This window comes from Symphalangus syndactylus, chromosome 8, assembly GCF_028878055.3.
Source record: "Symphalangus syndactylus isolate Jambi chromosome 8, NHGRI_mSymSyn1-v2.1_pri, whole genome shotgun sequence".
NCBI classification, from domain to species: domain Eukaryota; kingdom Metazoa; phylum Chordata; class Mammalia; order Primates; family Hylobatidae; genus Symphalangus; species Symphalangus syndactylus.
In genome coordinates, this window is record NC_072430.2 from 76060001 (window position 1) to 76078304 (window position 18304).

The 18304-nt window shown below is 52.6% G+C and overlaps 1 protein-coding gene and 1 long non-coding RNA gene across 3 annotated transcripts; one reads left to right on the forward strand and one right to left on the reverse strand.

The window, feature by feature from the left end:
- Positions 1–3738: 3738 nt before the first annotated feature.
- Positions 3739–7194, reverse strand: DLX2 (distal-less homeobox 2). The gene is made up of 3 exons (XM_055287822.1): positions 6437–7194; positions 5760–5944; positions 3739–5242 (listed from the first exon to the last, which is right to left on the reverse strand). The coding sequence occupies exons 1-3, from the start codon at positions 6831–6833 to the stop codon at positions 4841–4843; spliced, it is 984 nt and encodes a 327-aa protein (XP_055143797.1). The 5' UTR covers positions 6834–7194; the 3' UTR covers positions 3739–4840.
- A 126-nt stretch (positions 7195–7320) lies between these two features.
- Positions 7321–14877, forward strand: LOC129488051 (uncharacterized). 2 transcript variants are annotated; one of them, XR_010122168.1, is made up of 3 exons: positions 7321–7562; positions 10163–10333; positions 14089–14877. It is a non-coding gene; the product is annotated as an uncharacterized lncRNA (long non-coding RNA). The 2 variants fall into 2 exon arrangements; XR_008659569.2 differs by lacking the exon at positions 7321–7562 and adding an exon at positions 8233–8328.
- The last annotated feature ends 3427 nt before the right edge of the window (positions 14878–18304 follow it).

The following is an 18304-nucleotide window of genomic DNA, read 5'->3' on the forward strand; positions in this document are numbered from 1 at the left end:
GACTGTCAGATCCTGGGTGGGGAGGGAAGGGAAAGGTCGGCCAGGCAGAGGCTTCCCTGGGGCTGCTTTGGGTGTTAGGATCCTGCTAGAGGCCCCCAGTCCCCGCAGCACCTAGTGCCCTAGCGCCAAGGCTGGAAGTAACGCGGCCCCCAGGATAGCGCCCCATCCTACAGCTTCTAGGATTCCTGGACCCCAAAGTTGAATTCGAAGGGAAAGGACCTATCCGTATTTTTGGAGGAGGAGAGGATCTGTAGCTTAATTCTCAAAGGAGTCTCTGACCCTAAACAGGTTAAAGCCACTGGTGGTCGCTGTTCCCTGGAGGGAAAGGAGCGGGCTTGTGACTTTTGAGCGAGTGCGGGGGACACCAGGAGTGGGAGAGTTGCACTCGAGTTTTACTGCCCTTAAGAACGACTTTTTGAGAGGGGACGGGGCTTCTTGCTCCCCGACATTGTTCTCTTGGGCGGAGGGGAGCACTTCAGGGCTTCTCTTTCCACCCGCCTCTTCTGCCCCTCGTCTTCTACCACCGAACTGTTTGTAAACAAAGTTCCAGTCTTCCCCCGTTCTCTCCGCCTCCACCAAACCTGATATTTCTCCCAAATTCGCTCCATCAGTCTGGGATCGTTACACAGGGCGGATATTCACAATTTTCACAAGTGATCCTGAAAGAAGGCCTAGGGGAAGCCTTCTAAATGGTCCCACATTGCAGTAGGGCTGGTGAGGCCTGGGATCCATTCCCTCTCTTTTCTGCTCTTCCCATCCCGGAATCTCGGGGCCGGCGGCGGGAATTCCGCGCAGCCGGAGGGGGGTCTGCGCCCAGCGGAGCGCCGCGCTGGGGCGAGGTGGCTGTGGGCAGAGCGTGCAGCGGGGTTGCGGGGAGAAGGGGATTGAAGGGGCGGGGGGCGCGGGAGCACCTGGGCGGCAGGCAGTTGGCCCTGTAGCTCAGTGCCCGCGCTCTGCCTGAGTTGGGAGAGCCCTGCCAGAGGGTGGAGTGGAGAGGGCCGTGCACCCCTCACTCTTCGGCTTCCCTCCCCCTGCTTCCCAGCGCTTGTCATATCCTGTCTCTGGCCTGATATTTCACGCGAGCAGTTGGAAGGAGATTACAATGGAGATTTATGTGTGTTCTGAGCACGGCTAGTTTCCCAGTGTAGAGAGCCGAGATCGCTGCTTCCCATTTCCATTTTTCATTCGCGCTTTGGGGAGCTCAGTAGAGCATGGGGGGAGCGTGTCTGCGCGGCGGCGGGCTGATCACAGGACTCCGCGTCTCCGGGCGGGCCGGGAGACTGTGAGAAAGGCTTGCCAGCGCGTCGCCCCCGGCGGGGCTGGAGCCGGCCCCCGCCTCCAGGAGCCAGGCTTTGTTTCCTCCTTTGCCCACCCCTCCCCCTTTCCGCCCCCTCATTTCTGGGACCTGGGCGCGTCCTTGCAACCCCTTCTCTTTGCCCTTCTCGTGGTCTGCGGAAACACCCCCTTCCTCTGGCCCTTCACTCTCCTGCTCTCGGCTTCGCAGGCTCCCTGGGGAAAGGTGCATCGTGGCCCGGCCCGACCCTGTCGTCGCTGGGTGCCGGGTTAGGTGACTCCGGCGAGTCTGTGGGGCCTCAGCCCACCCCGGAGCTGGAAGCGCCCGCCCTCCCGACTCCCAGGCTTGGCTCATGCCAAGGCCTGTTGCGTGATTCCAACTTGGGCTGACATTCCCTGCCCCGGGCTCTCCAGCGTAGGCCTCTTAATCATCTTGTCTGCTGCAGATCCTCGACACCAGCCAATTTACTGCCCGTCTCTCCCCGCTGGTTTCGGGAGGAGGGAGGGGAGTGCGCGCAAAGGAGGGGAGGGCACAGTCACCCTCAGGAGGAAGGCTGGCACCAGTTAGTGGAACTAAAAAAAAAAAAACCCACAGAATTTGGAGCTGGGGTGCGGGTGGTGGACAGGGATGGGGGTCTGCCAGGCAGCGGCTGCTTAGGGAAACCCAGGATCACAGGTCAATGGGCTTCAACCCAGGCCTCCCTAGCCTGGGAAAACAATGCAAAAATGCAATGTGCAAAAATGCAATGGGACACGATCGTGTAGCCTCCCTGCTTTTTCCAAAGCCGCAACTCTCTGGACCACACGGTTGTAAACCAGACTCAGAGAAGGCCCCAAAGCAATCTGCTCGGAAAAGTCATGATTCTCCTCAGGATGATGCCACTGAGCCCAGAAAGTCACCTTCGCCCCGTGTCTGGTTTTGGCAGGTAAGTTGAAGACACACACGCAAATGGCCTCATCCTAGAGGAGACGAAGCCTAGACCTGGCAGGTGGGGCTCTGTGGCTTGTACCCAGCCCCTCTGCAGTAGGGGAGAGTCCCTTCAGAGGGCATGGCTGAGGTTCAAACCCCAGGTAGAAAGGGGCTCTCCCAGCCCCAGCTTGCTGCTCTTCCACACAAGGTGAAGTTGGAAAGCATCTGGGTAACTGTGGGTTTCATATCCCTCTCTGGGGGCAGTGTGATAAAACAGTAACACTAAATATTAAATAGATAAAATTTAGTGAGTTGTTACCATGTGCCAGGCACTGTTACATTGTTGCCTCATTAAATGCTCACAACTCCAAGCTATAGCTGTTAATATTTCTCCTATCTTGCAGATCTGCAAACTGTAACACAGAGTGGTTAAATGGGTTCCCCAAGGTCACACAGTCAGTGATTGAAGCCAGGAAGCTTCCAACTGTGGGCCCTAGCACTTTCAGGGAAAGGGACTTTTAGTTCAGGCCTTCATAACCACCAACCCCTGGCCTTTGTAGGGAATGCCAGAAAGTAGGGTCACCTCCCAAGTTGGAAGCTGGTTGTGTGGGGCCCAAGGTAGAAAGCAGAGCCCAATGGTGTGTGGACATTCTCCCCCCTCAAGAGTATGAAGTGGAAAGATGTCACTCTCATACCAGTGTATATAAGTCTGTGAGTGTGTATATATGAGTGTGCATATGTGAGTTTGTCTATCAGTGTGTAAGGGTGTGAATGCGAGTGTGCATGAGTTCATGTGTCAGTGTTGTGGGTAAGAGTGTGACGGAGTATGAGTGTGTGATGTGACGGTGTTCGAGTGTGTGTCATCGTGTGTGCGCCTGAGAATATTTGAGCATGAGTGTGACTGTGAGAGTGTGTATCAGTATGGGTGAATGTGTGCTAGTATAGATGGGCCTGTAACAGTGTGCTCAGTGTGTGATTGTGTGTTCACGCGCGTGCGAGCACAGCCCCGTGCCGTTGGGGTCGGCTTGCATTCCAGAGCAGCCAACCATGCCTCCCGAGGGTGACTCACAGAGCTCTCAGTTCAGTCCCGAAGTGCCGTGGGACAAACGGAGGGGAAGGTTCAAAGTAGGGGTCCGACCCTCAGGCTGCTGCAGAGCTCAGGTCCCTGACGGGAGGTCCCCCGCGGCGGCTGGGATGCCGAGCCTGGCCATCTAGGCGGGCGCGGGGGCGGTGGCGGCGGCGCCGGCGCCGGAGAGGCCGGGCAGGCGGAGGCTGGAGCCGCTCCGCGCTGAGTGAGTCACCCCGCCGCCGGCCGGAGAACCCCTCGCGGGGACTCGGGAGGGGGCGGGGCGTGAAACCCCCGGTGCAGCCCCACACCCAGGGCGCCTGTCTTCTCCTAGCCGCACCTCGCGGTGTCGCAGCCTTGGAAAGATGTAAACGTAGCTCTCGGCCGGCTGGCTTCCCGGCCTGGGCAGCGGCTTGAGCTCTAAGCACGTGACTCACCGGACCCTAGCACCAAGAAAAAAGGGCACACATCCAATGAAAACAATAATTTATTTAAATAATCTCTTCATATTGTAAAATCAACATTAAGAGCATGTTGTTTTCATAATAAATAACCCCAAAATACCTTTCATTTCAACAACAAAGACTTTAAGATACGATAAAACAAATCCAAATCAGTAGCTTAATTTAACTGAAGTGTTTTTAAAGGAAAAAATAAAAAGGAGGGGTTGCTGAGGTCACTGCTAAACTGCAGTTTTCACAACTGGGGGTTTACAAAAAAGTCTGAAAAGATGAGTATTTTTATACAAATAAATCAGTGGGAAAATCTGCACAGACACCTTTATTTACAAACTCTGTGTCCAAGTCCAGGCTAATAATCCTGAATAGGTTTTAAAAAAGATAATTTAAACACATTTTTGCAGTGTTCACATATCAAAAAATCATTTTTTCAACATCAAAATGAGGTCATCCGCAAAGGCACCTAAACTTTTAAAAAAATAAAAATAAAAAAACTCCACTGGTGATGGATGAGGAGAGAGCTGAGGGAGCGCTCCTGGGGGAGCGCGGTGGGGTAAGGTAAGGGATGAGGGCTCCGAGGGCTGGGAACTGCAGGGAGGAAAGAAGCGGCGGGGCCGCCCGGGTCAAGGGGCCACGTGGGGGAGGGCGGGCAGGCGGGACCGGGAGGTCAATAACTGCAGCGTCCGATCTGAGCCCGGGGGGCGGGCGAGGAGAAAGAAGCCTCAGAGCGCCCGGGAAGCCTCGCGCACCTGGGAGGCGTCCATCTCCCGGGACCCAGCTCTCAGCCCGGGGCGTGGAAGGCGCCAGACAGGCTCACCCGCCGGGGAGGGAAGGCAAGTCCGAGGTGGGGCTCGAAACAGCCGAGACCCGGGGCTCAGGTCAGAAATGCGGCCTTTTAAGGAGGCCTTCACCAAGCTGCTGTCCGGTTCCCCCGAGAGAAGGGCCCGTTTGGTGGCCCCGGGAGAGAGCAAGGCCTGAGACGGGCCACTGCAGGTCGCAGCCTCCGGGAGAGGTGGGCGGTGTCAGCGGCCCGGGAGGACGGAACCCCGGCTCCGGGTAAGCAATGAGGATAACTGGTCTCTGCTCTCAGTCTCTGACGAGTTCTCCCTGGGGTTAGAAAATCGTCCCCGCGCTCACCGGGGCGCCCCCGCCGCCGTGATGGTGGTGGTGGTGATGCGGCTGCGGGGTCTGAGTGGGGTGCAGCAGCGGCGCCGTGGTCTGCAGGTGTGAGGCGGATCCGGAGGCCTGGTGGTACCAGGGGTAGTTGCCCAGAAAAGCCGAGGCCGCGCTGCTCGGGCTGGAGCCGGAGCTGCCGGCGCCGCTGCCGCCACTGCCCGGACCGCCGCCGCCCGCCATCCGCTGCGGCGCACCAAAGTCCCAGGAGGCTGGCGCTGAGACTGGCGGCGAAGCACAAGGCGGAGAAGCGCTGGCCCCAGGGTGCTGCTCCGAGGGGATCTCACCACTTTTCCACATCTTCTTGAACTTGGACCGGCGGTTCTGGAACCAGATTTTGACCTTTGAGGAAAAAGACCTGAGCATTAGTGGAGGAACCTAGTCTTGGGGCAGTAGGAGTTCGAAGAGGAGAAAAAAGAAAGCAGAGAAAAACCGCTGGCTAGAGGTGGGCAGCGAGCGCCCTGGGGAGATAAGAGGATCACAGGCGGCGGCCTTCGAGGCTCTGCAGGTTCCTGCTCCCTGCGGAGGTAATTGCCAAAAGGCCAGGACTGCTGGTGTATGCGCACTGTGATGATGGTGACAGCGGGAGGGTGAGGAGGGCCAGTTATTTCATCCGCTTAATCAGTAGCGAGAGGTACGGGATTTCTGTCCACCCGGTCCCTTTCCTTCCCTCCCACGGCGGCCCTTTGGGGGTTTACGGCTTTGGGCCTAGAAGCTTACTTAGGGCCGCTCGAGGCGCGGGCCTGGAAATCCTTAAAATTACTTAAAATAAACTTTAAAAAGCATTGTCCTGAACCCGCCTGCTTCCCAGCCACCTCAGGCCCGCGCTCTCCTCGCCCCCGCAGGGCGCGAGCCCCACCTGAGTCTGCGTGAGGCCCAGAGAGGCCGCCAGCTCTGCTCGCTCCGGCAAGGCCAGGTATTGAGTCTTTTGGAAACGCCGCTGAAGAGCCGCCAGCTGGAAACTGGAGTAGATGGTGCGGGGTTTCCGGACTTTCTTTGGCTTCCCGTTCACTATCCGGATTTCAGGCTCAAGGTCCTCCTTCTCTGCAACGATACGGAATCGTAAGAACAGCGCAACCCAGGGGTCCTGGAGTTCCCGCCCTCCTAGAGGGCCCGGCGGGGGGGACTTGGCTTGAGCAAGGAGGTGGGTACACTGAACTGCGGCGCCACGGGCAGGCGCAACTTCGCAGTGTGCGATCGGAGCCTCCACAGACCCCGGGAGCTGAACTCTCCAGGGAAGGGGGAGACAAGTGCACACCCAAAAGAAAGAAGCAGGTGGCAAGGAGATGCCCTTATGAGGCAGGCAGAGCACGCCCACTTGGCTCTTGAGGCCACCAGGTCCCACCAACGGAGAGAGGGACGTAACCGGCGACCTGCGGGAGATTGGAGGCTGAAGAGGGTAAAGGGCACAAGCGGGCGGTGAGCAGGCAGCGTGAAAATCCAGGGCTTTCGACGGCCCCCCGCCCCAAACACGTTTACCCATCCATCCCATTAACTAGACCCACTCGGCACTCTTGACTCCAGCGTTATGCATACCAGGCTCGTTGTTGGCTGGGGACGAACTGGTTCCATAGGGAGCGTAGGTGTAGGCGGCGGTGTAGCCCAGGTCATAGCTGCTCTTGGCGGAGTAAGGGACGTTGTTGAGGCCGCTGGCTTGGTACTGGTAGGAACCCATGTGCGCGTAGGGCGAGCCCCCGCCGCCGCCGCCGCCCGCCGGGTGCTGCTGGTTGGTGTAGTAGCTGCTGTCGGTGGCTGTGGACACCGGAAGGGTGGGCGACTCCTGGGGCTTGTGGAGGCTGCTGCTGCTGCTGTTATTGCCACCCGGGCCGGCGCCGCCGCCGCTCGGGGGCTGCTGGTGCTGGTGGTACGTGCTGGAGGCGGCGATCTGGGTCGAGTGCATATCAGCCACTAGACTGTCAAAGACTCCAGTCATCCTGGCCCGAGACGGGAAAGAGCAGAGGTGGCGGGCGTGCGGGGGAAGCCAGGCGCCTCCTCTGTCTCTCCCGGTCCCCTCCAGCAGCCAATGTAATTACGGGGGTGGTGTGGGGAAACAAGAAAGGAGGCAACCGTCTAGGCACCTCCTCCTCCGGGGGAGGCGATCACCGTGCGCTGCTCGGGACAGCTGCCTCTGGTCGCATCCTCTTTCGGCCTCTGGGCCCGCTCGGCTCCTTGCCCAGGGCGAGCGCGGGCTCTGGCGGGGGGCGGGCAGTGGAGGGGGCAGGGGTGGCTGGGCCCGGTCGGGGCTCTGGGAGGCGGGAGCAGGTGAGCGGCCCCGATCGGCTTTACGATTGTCTGCCGGGCGGGATCCTGCAGTGTGGGCATTTAACACTCGTCACGTGAGCGCTGGCGACGTCACCTAGCAACAGCCAATCAGAAGCAAACGGCCGCGGAGCTCCGGGAACGCCCGGCCAGGGGGCGGGCGTCACATGGTGGGCGCTGTGGCTGCGGCTGCGGCTGCAGCGGCCCCAGGTGCAAACAGACTGCCGCTGAATGTGAGCAGCGAGGCGAGGGGTCGAGGTAGCGAGGAGTCAGGGTGGCCCGCAGCAGGAAGACAGAAGGCGTGGAGACAGACTGGCGTTTTGCCTCAGAGGAAGAAGTGGAGTCCCCCATCGCATTCTGTGTGCAAGTGCCAGTTCCAGTGATTCGTACTTTCATGTCCGAGGTCAGTTTTCAAACACATTAAAGTACATCGGTACCCAGAGTCCAACCAGCTTTATCTCCAGTTTTCCTCGAAGTGTCTGGCATTTATTCTTGTTAGTCACTCGGCACTTGACATAATCAATTGATTTAATTATCCACAAACCACGTGTAATGCCCCCTTCCTAACCAATCCGCAGGGATATTAGGACGATTAATTATATAATATTTAAACGGGTTTTCCTTGTTGCTTGAAAGAGAAGCTACATAAACTTAAAGGTATTATTGCTAATACTATATTTGAAACCACTTTCCCTGGTACTTTCCCGGCACGCGAGGCTCTGAGTAATTATATATGTTTGATAAGTAAATGACACCCTGAAAGCCATCCCGAGGACTTCCTCCTTCGGGTGGAAAGGTTCACCAGTTGGCCTTGAAAATTCGATGCTCTTGCGAAAAAGGAAATAGGATAATAGGTGAGATTATAGATTTATCAAGTAGATACTAGATTTATCACTTCTCCGTAAATTTACAATTAATATAAAAAGTTTTATCTGGTTTGTTGAATTTAATCCTGTTTTACAGTTTTGCATGTTAGGACCCTGTTCTACCCTATCATTGCAATTTTTTCTTTTCCTTCTCCTGTTTTTTAAAAAATCGGAAATGGCGACTTCCTCTGTCTCTATAACCTTGTTGTTGGAAACCTTGGCCCGACGGTGATGGACTGCACGACTTGCTGGACTCCCAAGTCCGAAGTTCCTGCGGCAGCGCTTGCTTTTTGGCGCCACCTGGTGGGCAGTGTGCGAGGTTGCGGGGGGCGGGGTAGACGGTCTAATCACGCCCAGGCGCCAGCCTCTGAAACCCCCCAAAAGAACAAAATAGTAATTAAAAGCCACAAAATTGTGCTAGTGCGCGCCATCTGAAGCACCCTTTCCTAAAGACATAACATGTAGCTGAAAGAACTTGTTAAAACAACTGTCTGATAGAAAACAAGTTGATACCTTCAAAAATATGATCTTTGGTCTTCTTCCCCAGAAAAAGCAAGTGTGTAATTAAAACTCCAGCATTCACACAGAGAAATAATGAGATAGGCAATGCGCCTTCAAGTCTACCTGGATTTAGTTCCCAGCTTTTTTATGGTTAAGGAAGGCCCCCAGATGGAAAGAGCCAGCTTATGAGAAACGTTGGAGGTGGAGTTCACCTCCACCCACCTGCATTGCTTTATGCGGCTCTCTGCCTACTTTGTGATCCTCAGCTGCAAAACCAACCTCTTGATATTGAAACATGATTGCCTTTTGGTGTTTTTTTGTTTGTTTTTGTTTTTTTTTGAGACGGAGTCTCACTCTGTCACCCAGGCTGGAGTGCAGTGGCGCCATCTTGGCTCACTGCAACCTCCACCTCCTGGGTTCAAGCGATTCTCCTGCCTTAGCCTCCTAAGTAGCTGGGATTACAGGCGCGCGCCACCACCCCCGGCTAATTTTCGTATTTTTAGTAGAGATGGGGTTTCACGATGTTGGTCAGGCTGGTCTCGAATTCCTGACCTCGTGATCTGCCCGCCTTTTGGTGTTTTGACTTCAAATTCCAACTCTTTCTATCACCACAGTGGTTGCTGCTTTGACCTAATGTAGAAAAAAATTCCCTGAAAAAGACAATTTTAAAAATCCAACCGCCTGCCCGGCACGGTGGCTCACGCCTGTAATCCCAGCACTTTGGGAGGCCGAGGCGGGCAAATCACCTGAGGTCAGGAGTTCGAGACCAGCCTGGCCAACATAATGAAACCCCATCACTATTAAAAATACAAAAATTAGCCGGGTGTGCTGGTGGGAGCCTGTAATCCAAGCTACTTGGGAGGCCGAGGCAGGAGAATCGCTTGAGCTCGGGAGGCAGAGGTTGCAGTGAGCCGAGATCATGCCATTGCACTGCAGCCTGGGTGACAGAGCGAGACTCTGTCTCAAAAAAAAAAAAAAAAAAAAATCCAACCGCCATGTCTTCTCTCTGTTCTTTGTTCCCACCCTAAATATGTTCTCCAGGCTTTTTCATGATGGCATATTTGTTGTATTTTATTTATTCAGTAACTTCCATTAATTAGCAGCCCAAAGTCTAGATCAGCTGGGATCTGGAAAATGGTTTCTTTCTGGAAGGAAACGACTTTATCTGGAAAACAAGGGATTGTGTACATGGGGCAAAGAGGGGGCAAAGAGGGGGCAAAGAAGAGACCAGAGGCAACGAGCAAGCGAGGAGAGTGTGAGGGAGGGGGAAAGGGAGACAGAACCCACAACTGCATTTGGAGAATCAAGTAGAGACTTGAGGTATCAGTTCTGATAATTTGAACACAAGTCTGGGTTTAGCCAAATTATCTGATTACTGTATCACAATGACCAAACGATTTGCTTACTTTGATCTAAAGTCAGGGAAGCAGTGGCATAGGGAATTGACAGTTTTGTCTACAGTCAGAGTGACGCCCATCTCCTTAGTGATCTGAGAGGATTGAAGGGGAGGCTTCAAACGAGTTTGGGGGAACACTGGTGCTTGAGGGCGGCCAGCTATCTCTTCTGCCCCAGGGCATTTTCTTTCCCCTTCTCCGTTTTCGGATTTCTGTGACTTCGGCATTCTTTTGCTCCGCAGGAACCTAGAGAACGGTGGGGGTAAATAACGGGAGCCTGAAGTTTCTGCTCTGGCCTTGCGTGTTCGAATCTCATCGCTGAGACTTTCTTCTGCTTTGGATCGCTTGTCCCAGGCTGTCGCCGCGCTGTGGCGTCTCCCCTCGTAGGAGCCTAACGCCAACCCCTGCGCCAGGTAGGGATAGAATCATCATTCTCATTGTATAGATGGCCGCTGAGGCTTGAGAACGGAAACTACTTCTTTTGAGTTGGGTGCCCCTCCCCCCTTGCCAGGCAGCCGCCTTTCTCTGTTGCCATAGCACAAATCACAAGGGTATTTATGGTAAGCCTTAGTTGAACAGCTCCAGGTCTCCAGAAGACGGCGAGCTGGAGAGGACAGGTCTGCGCTTTGCTCTCAGCCCCTTGCCCCACCGCTAGCCTGGGGCAGGATTCCAGCCTTCGCCGAGCTCGGCGCTTTGCCTCTGCCGGGCTATTGGGCGTCCTCCGCTGCACAGAAAGCCAGCCCAGTTGGGTATTACTGGGGAGAGGATGCCTCCTGCCGGCAGGGAGCGGGGGTGGGCGCCCGGGTGCCCTCAGTGCGTGGCGGGGCCAGGCCCATTTTCACTCTCCTTCCTCACTCTGGGGATGGAGGGGCCGCATGCGCTGCTGCTCCTACTGCTCACAGTCTCGTCGAGGGTCCCGAAGACGCGAGTTTCCGGGCCGCTGGTCCAAGAGGCAATGCCAATTTCGGTACCTTTGTGATTTCGTCCCCGAAGTAATAGCTCTAGGAACCTGCGCTTTCGAATCCCTTTGGGATTTGTCCTAAAACTCAAAGACGTTGGAAGAGGGCGGGGATTTGGTTATGAGAACCTCCCAGCTCAGCCTTTGCGACCAAACCGGCAGTGCTTTTGTTCTTACTTCATTGGCTAATTGCAGCTTCTTGGGACAACTCTGGCCAGGTCCTTTCGCATTGCTGGTCTCCTCAATCTGATTTTCCTTGCGGCCCCTAAGGCAGCCTCGAGGGAGTCCGGGAGCCATCAGCTCTCCGAAGCCCCTTGGGCCGGTAGGCAGACGGGACCCGTAACTCGGGATCTGCGTCCTGGGATTTCACATTTTTTCTTTTCCTGCATGTACCTGGCCAGAGGACACAATGGAATCACTCTTGGGGGGCTAAAACTCGGCCTGTGCAGGGAATGGGTGGGTCCTCTGGTCTCTGCTGCCACGGCTCCCCAGCTCAGAGGTTGTCTCGGGTTTCTACCATTTTAAAAATTATTATTATTATTATTATTATTATTATTATTATTTTGAGACAGTGTTTTGCTCTTGTTGCTCAGGCTGGAGTGCAATGGCGCTATCTCAGCTCACCGCAGCCTCCGCAACTGAGGCGATTCTCCTGCCTCAGTCTCCCGAGTAGCTGGGATTACAGGCATGTGCCACCACGCCCTGCTATTTTTTTTTTTTTTTTTTTTTTTGGTATTTTTAATAGAGATGAGGTTTCTCCATGTTGGTCAGGCTGGTCTCGAACTCCGGACCTCAGATGATCCTCCCGCCTTGGCCTCCCAAAGTGCTGAGATTACAGGCCTGAGCCACCGCGCCCGGCCTATTATTATTTTTTTAAGAGTCAGAGTTTCAATCTCTCACTCAGGTTGGAGTGCAGTGGCGCGATCACAGCTCACTGCAGCCTCGAATTCCTGGGCTCAAGGGATCCTCCTGCCTCAGCCTCCGGAGTAGCTGGGACCACAGGCATATGCCACCATGCCCAGATAATTTTTTTATTTTGTAGAGATGGGGCCTCACTATGCGGAGGCTCAAGCTGTTCCCAAACTCCTGGGCTCAAGCGATCCTGCAACCTCGGCCTCCAAAAGTGTTGGGGTTGGGATTACAGGCGTGAGCCACCGCTCCCGGCCCGCATCCTCGGCTCCACACTCCCTCCTGGCTCCCGAGCTTGAGAGTCTCAGTCAGCCATTCCTCTTCCACCTGCCTCCAGGCACTGTCTTCCAGCAGCGTGCAGTCTAGTGCAGAGAACGATTGCCCGCGTGTACTTACTGAGCGCCCAGCATTCTGCCAAGCCCTTTACCTCAGGCATCTCACTGACTCCTGGGAATCGCCCTGTAGGGTGGGTACAATATCACCCACATTGAGGAAACCAAGGCCTAGAGCCAGTCACATGATTACGGACGCGCAGCAGAGTCCGACCTCAGATCTGGGCCACGGAGGCAAGGCCGCTGTCGCTCTGGGCTGTTTCCGGCCAGGGGACGCAAGAGAAGGCGGCACCACACTTACCTCTCCCGGGCCTGGTGCTGCCAGCTCCGCGGAACAGATTGGAAGGGGCATTGGCCGTCCTGAGGGCGACCGCGCCCCTCTCTCCCCAAGGAGAGTCCTGGAAGGGGGGTTCCCCTGGGAGAGGAGGAGGCCCGCCCGGCTGCGCAGAGGGTAGCCCCGGGAAGATTCCCCAACAGACTCGAGCCTCTGCGGAGAGGGCAGGAGGCGGGTGCCCCCTGGCTTGGCACGTGAAGCCAAGCTTGGGGACCGGATGTTTTGTTCCCCCTGGGATTCCGCCCCAATTTATCTTTGCTCCCTGCTGGAGTGTAAGTAAACCCCAGGGGCTTGAACCGGAATCATCGGTTACTCGACGCTCCCAGCCATGGCCTTTCCGCGGCGCTGGGCTTCCGGTGCTATCAGAGCCAATTTCGCCTTTTTGCCTTCCAGATCTAACAGACTCTAGTCAGGTCCATTTCACTTTATTGTCTGTTCAACGGTTAAAGCAAAGAGAGTGAGAGCTAGGGCCCTTGACCCAGGAGGGCGCCCTCTATGGGGCGAGGGGTCGCCCAGGCTCTGAGGCACACTGATCCGGTGGCCTAACCGTGGGATCCCAGCTCACAGGCCCCATAGGCAGGCCACAGGTGGGTGAGCTTCCAAGGGCGAGAGAAACCCATTCCCCTTAGATGGTGAAAAGCTGCCACATCTCAGTGTCCAGGTCCTGAGACCTGCAAATGCTGATGGAATAAATTACTCCCTCCTCCTTTCCCCACCGCCCCTGCCCCCTCCAGGAACAAAAGCTCAGACCGCTGAGATGTTCACTTTGCACTTTCAGCAGCACTCACATTGAGATATGAGAAGACTGCAACAAGGTTTGTTATCACGAAAGAAAACAATCTCAGAGAACACGTGGACACAGGGAGGGGAACGACACACACTGGGGCCTGTCGGGGGTGGGGGTGGGGGTGGGGAGCATGGTAGGGAAAGCCTCGGGAAAAACAGCTAATGTATGCTGGGCTTAACACCTAGGTAATAGGTTGATAGGTGCTGCAAACCACCATGGCACACCTTTACCTATGTAACAAACTTGCGCATCCTGCACATGTACCCCGAACTTAAAATTTAAAAAAATGTAAAAAAAAAAAAAAAATCTCCGAGGTTTCCCGCCCCTGAACTGAGGACCATTTGTGCCCGGCGTTCCAGGGGGGCCAGGAAGGGGCTGTGCGTGGGGGGCGGCGGGGCGGGGGACTGGAAACGAGGAGGTAAGGGTAGCCGGGAGGGGAACGTCCCCGGGGTCTTGGACCCCGCTCGGGTGTTCCGTATGTCCGGTGTTGATTGGCTCCAGCTGTCAGATTGAAACCACAACTCCTCCCCTTAAGAGCTGCAGAGGTGAACCCACGTGCCGGCCCTAGGTGTTCTCAGCGTTGGGTTGTCAGTGTAGCATGCTTCTGGAACTTTCAGAGCCTCGCAGGCCTTAGACCCTTTTCAGTTTAGTGTCTATTCAGTGGTTAAAGCAAAACACACACACACACACACACACACACACACACACACACACACACACCCCATCGCCACCACCATCACCACAACCACCAAACGGGAGAACTAGGAAGGAAACATCTGGAACTCAGAGACTTCCCTTGGACACAAAATTCCCTTCTCTTTGACAGTCTTTCTACTCTCTCATTTTAGAACAAAAGGGTTGTGCCACCTCCTATGGATGTGAAGAGGATGTGCTGACACGTGTGCTCGGGAGCCAGACTTTGTGGCCTTGGGGAAAGGACTGAATATTTCCGTGCTTCGTCGTTTGCATGTGTGGAATGCAGGTGATACTGAGCTCTTCCTTGTGGGATTATTGCCTGGAAATACACCATTATATGTTCATCGCCTCCAGGTTTACCACGAGACTCGGCATTCTCGGGCCTCAGCTGAATGGGTTTTAAACTGCGGAGGGAGGCCCAGGCGGAGAGGGTGTAGGCCCACTTTTCTCACTCGTGTCTAAGCAAGCCTTGTCCTGGCGGCAGCCAAGGTGAAGGCAGACGCTGTTTCCGGGATCCAGTGGACCAGACCAGGCCAGGGGATTTGGGCGTGGGCCTCCGAGGCGGCAGTGGGTGGTCCAGGGGCGTTGTGAAGCGGTCAGGCGCTGTGGATGAGGAAGTGCAGGGCCCGCCTGCAGCACCGAAGTTTAGAAAGGCCAAACACTGCTCCTAACCCGTGCGGCAAGGACTGCCCCATTCAGTAAGCAGGGCAAAATCCCGCCGTGGCAAGCCTCTCCGTAGTTTCCCTGTGTGCTACACCTGGGCTGCTTCTGCTGGCTTCTTTGAAAATGGAGAAGGGAGCAGAGGGAAGAACCTTGCAGGTAATTCACAGGGAACTGACCCTAGGCAGCATAGGCTCAGTTATTGTTTGCCGTATGTCAGATTGTTTGCATGTACTTGTGCACGCGTTTTCAAATGCATAAAACCCTATGCATGTTTCAAATGTGTAAACACGTAAGAGTTTTTATTTGTATTTCTATTTCTTTTATTTATTTATTTATTTATTTATTTATTTTCTTTTGAGACAGAGTTTCCCTCTTGTTGCCCAGGCTGGAGTGCAGTGGTGCATCTTGGCTCACTGCGACCTCTGCCTTCCAGGTTCAAGTGATTCCCCTGCCTCAGCCTCCCGAGTAGCTGGAATTGCAGGCACGTGCCACCATGCCCAGCTAATTTTTGTATTTTTAGTACAGATAGGGTTTCACCATGTTGGCCAGGCTGGTCTCCAACTGCTGATCTCAAGTGATCCGCCAGCCTCGGCCTCCCAAAGTGCTGGGATTATAGGTGTGAGCCACTGCGACTGGCCATCATTTTCATTTTTTAGAAATCTTTTCTTTCTATGTCAGTAGTTACAGAGCAATCATTTTCTTCTTAAGGAGATTGTGTGAGGAAGGTATCATCACTTATTTGACTATCTTTTTTGCCTTGTCATCTAGATGATTTCCGATATTTACAAACAACACATGAGTGAATGTCTTCTGGAGAGCTTTGCCCACATGTTCAATTATATTTGTAAACTAGAATCCTAGTAACTGAATTGTATGTCAACATTTTAATAGCTACCAGTAAGCTCCCCTTAAAAAACAAGCAATTTAAGCTCTATACTCATTTCTCAGCACTCTCACCGAGAATATTAGGAATCTTCAGTGTTTTTTGAATATGATAGGCTTAAAATAGTGCCATATTTTAACTTGCAAAGGCTTTACATTAGTAGAGTGTGTGTCTTTTTATTTTATTTTATTTTATTTCATTTCATTTCATTTCATTTCATTTTACAGAGAGGTGCTCTGCTATATTTTGTCCAGGCTGATCTTGAACTCCTGGGCTCAAGTGATCCTCCTGCCTCAGCCTCCAGAGTAGCTGGGACTACAGGCATGTGCCATTGCATACTTGGCTTGTGTTTTTACATAGGCATTTGATTTTCTTCTGTGAATTGCCTATTTTTGTTCTCTGCCCATTTTTCTGTTTTTAAAAAATTGATTTACAGGAAATCATTACATATTTTGGAGATTAACTCATTACTGTGTTTATAGTCAATATTAATTCCAAGTTAATTGCTTCTCTTTTACTTTTGTTTGTTCTTTTTTCTAGTTCAGATATTTTAAGTTTGTATGGCCAAATATGTGACTCTTTTTTTTTTATGCCTTCTGGGCCTTCAGGTCATGATTATAGATGCCAATACTTTTTTTTTTTTTTTTTTGAGACAGAGTCCCGCTCTGTTGCCCAGGCTGGAGTGCAGTGGCGCGATCTCGGCTCACTGCAACCTCCGCCTCCTGGGTTCATGCCATTCTCCTGCCTCAGCCTCCAGAGTACAGGCGCTCGCCACCACGCCCAGCTAATTTTTTGTATTTTTAGTAGAGACAGGGTTTCACCATGTTAGCCAGGATGGTCTCAATCTCCTGACCTCGTGATCTGCCCACCTCGGCCTCCCAAAGTGCTGGGATTATAGGCGTGAGCCACCGCACCTGGCCTATAGATGCCAATACTTTTAGATGTTAATACTTTTAGAGTTAATATATACAGTGTTTAAAAGTATGGGCTCTAGGCTTAAATCCTAACTTGGCTACTTGCTAACTATATAAATTAGGGAAAGTTATTTAACTTCTGTGTGCCTCAGTTTAATGTTTAATTGAACAAAACTTCACTTAGACCACTGATGGATAGTTGTGGAATGGACCAAGTGTTGTCTCTCCAAATCTGATTTTTGGGGAATGCAGCTAAACTACTCCCTAGCCCCCTTTGCACTTATGTGTAACCATGTCATTCAATCCAAGAGAAGGGAACATGAGTGGAAGCCATGTGTGCCTCTCCCAGGACAGGACCTTTTAGACAGAGTTGAGACTCCTCTCTGCTCTCTTTTTCCTTCCGCTGTCTGGAACCAACTTCAACCATGAAGATGACATGGCCCTAGAAGCTCCTAGAGGCCCTAGGGGACTCACTGCCTGGGGGAATCTTCATCACTTGTTTGGAAGGTTATCTGACCAAGAAATAAACTTCTTACATTTTAAGATACTGACTTTTGGGATATATATATATATATATACACACACACATACATATACATATATATATACACATACATATATATATATACACATATGTATATATACACATACATATATATATGGCAGCTTAGCTACTATAACTAATAAAATGACCTTGAAGTTAGGATGCAATGACTTTGTTAGGAAAAAAATTACAGGAAAAAGTCCAGAACATCCTTTATCTGTGAAAACCAGATGAATGGGAAGCCAAGCACAGACCTGAAACCATTTGATTCCTAGGTGCATTCAGTCCATGAATAGAAAGAGGTTAGCATAGCTGGTTGTTATCCTTAGGAACATAAGTCTTTAAATGATCATTAGTGGGGTTCTTTCAGGTCTAAGCCCCAATCATATGCGTTTCCTTTTAAAGGTGATGGATTGTAGAAATTTTGTCACTGTGCCACATGGGACACTCCCCTCCATGTCAGTGTCACTCTTGCCTTGGGCACATGCTTATTATGCTTAGGAGTTGTCATGGGGTGATAAGCCAACTTACTACTTTAGTGTTTTTTGGACGACAGTGCCTAGGATAATGGAATGAACGAGGGCAAAGGCAGCACAAAGAGAAGAGGTACTAATAATGAAATAACTTCAAATAGGAAAAAGAAAAAAAAAAGGAAACTTCCCACTAAAAGGGCCCAAATGGCTTTCATTTGAGGAAAGTATGCAAACTTAAGTGAATGAACTTTGAGATGTCATTTTGGGCCATTTCAAGACATTGTTTTTGCCTATTTCCCAGTCCTCAGTTGTGTACTCCTTGCTGGTGTTACTACATAGCTAAGTTCTGAATTGATGATGTGCTTTGGTTTCATTTAGAACTGAGCACAATTTATCACCACATTCCAGAAAAGATAGAATACTAAGGAGCCACATCAAGTCTTGTGTAAGACAGTGATGACACCCAGTGGTCATTTAGGGTCTTCATCTACATTGACCCAATTCATAGTAAAGCTAACAAATTGCACATATTAGTATATGAAAAGTGCTATGTGTGTGACAGCCTGTGGGGGAAGGGGCAGCTAGACTTTACAGCCCTGACTGTTGTATCCTTGTAGTTTCATCTTGAGCATTTCTTTTTTTCTTTTTTCTTTTTTTTTCTTTTTTTGAGACAGAGTCTTGCTCTGTCTCCCAGGCTGGAGTGCAGTGACGTGATCTCAGCTCACTGCAAACTCCACCTCCCAGGTTCAAGTGATTCTCCTGCCTCAGCCTCCCCAGTAGAGTAGCTGGGACTATAGTCCTGCACCACCATGCCTGGCTAAATTTTGTATTTTTAGTAGAGATGGGATTTCACCATGTTGGCCAGGCTGGCCTTGAACTCCTGATCTCAAG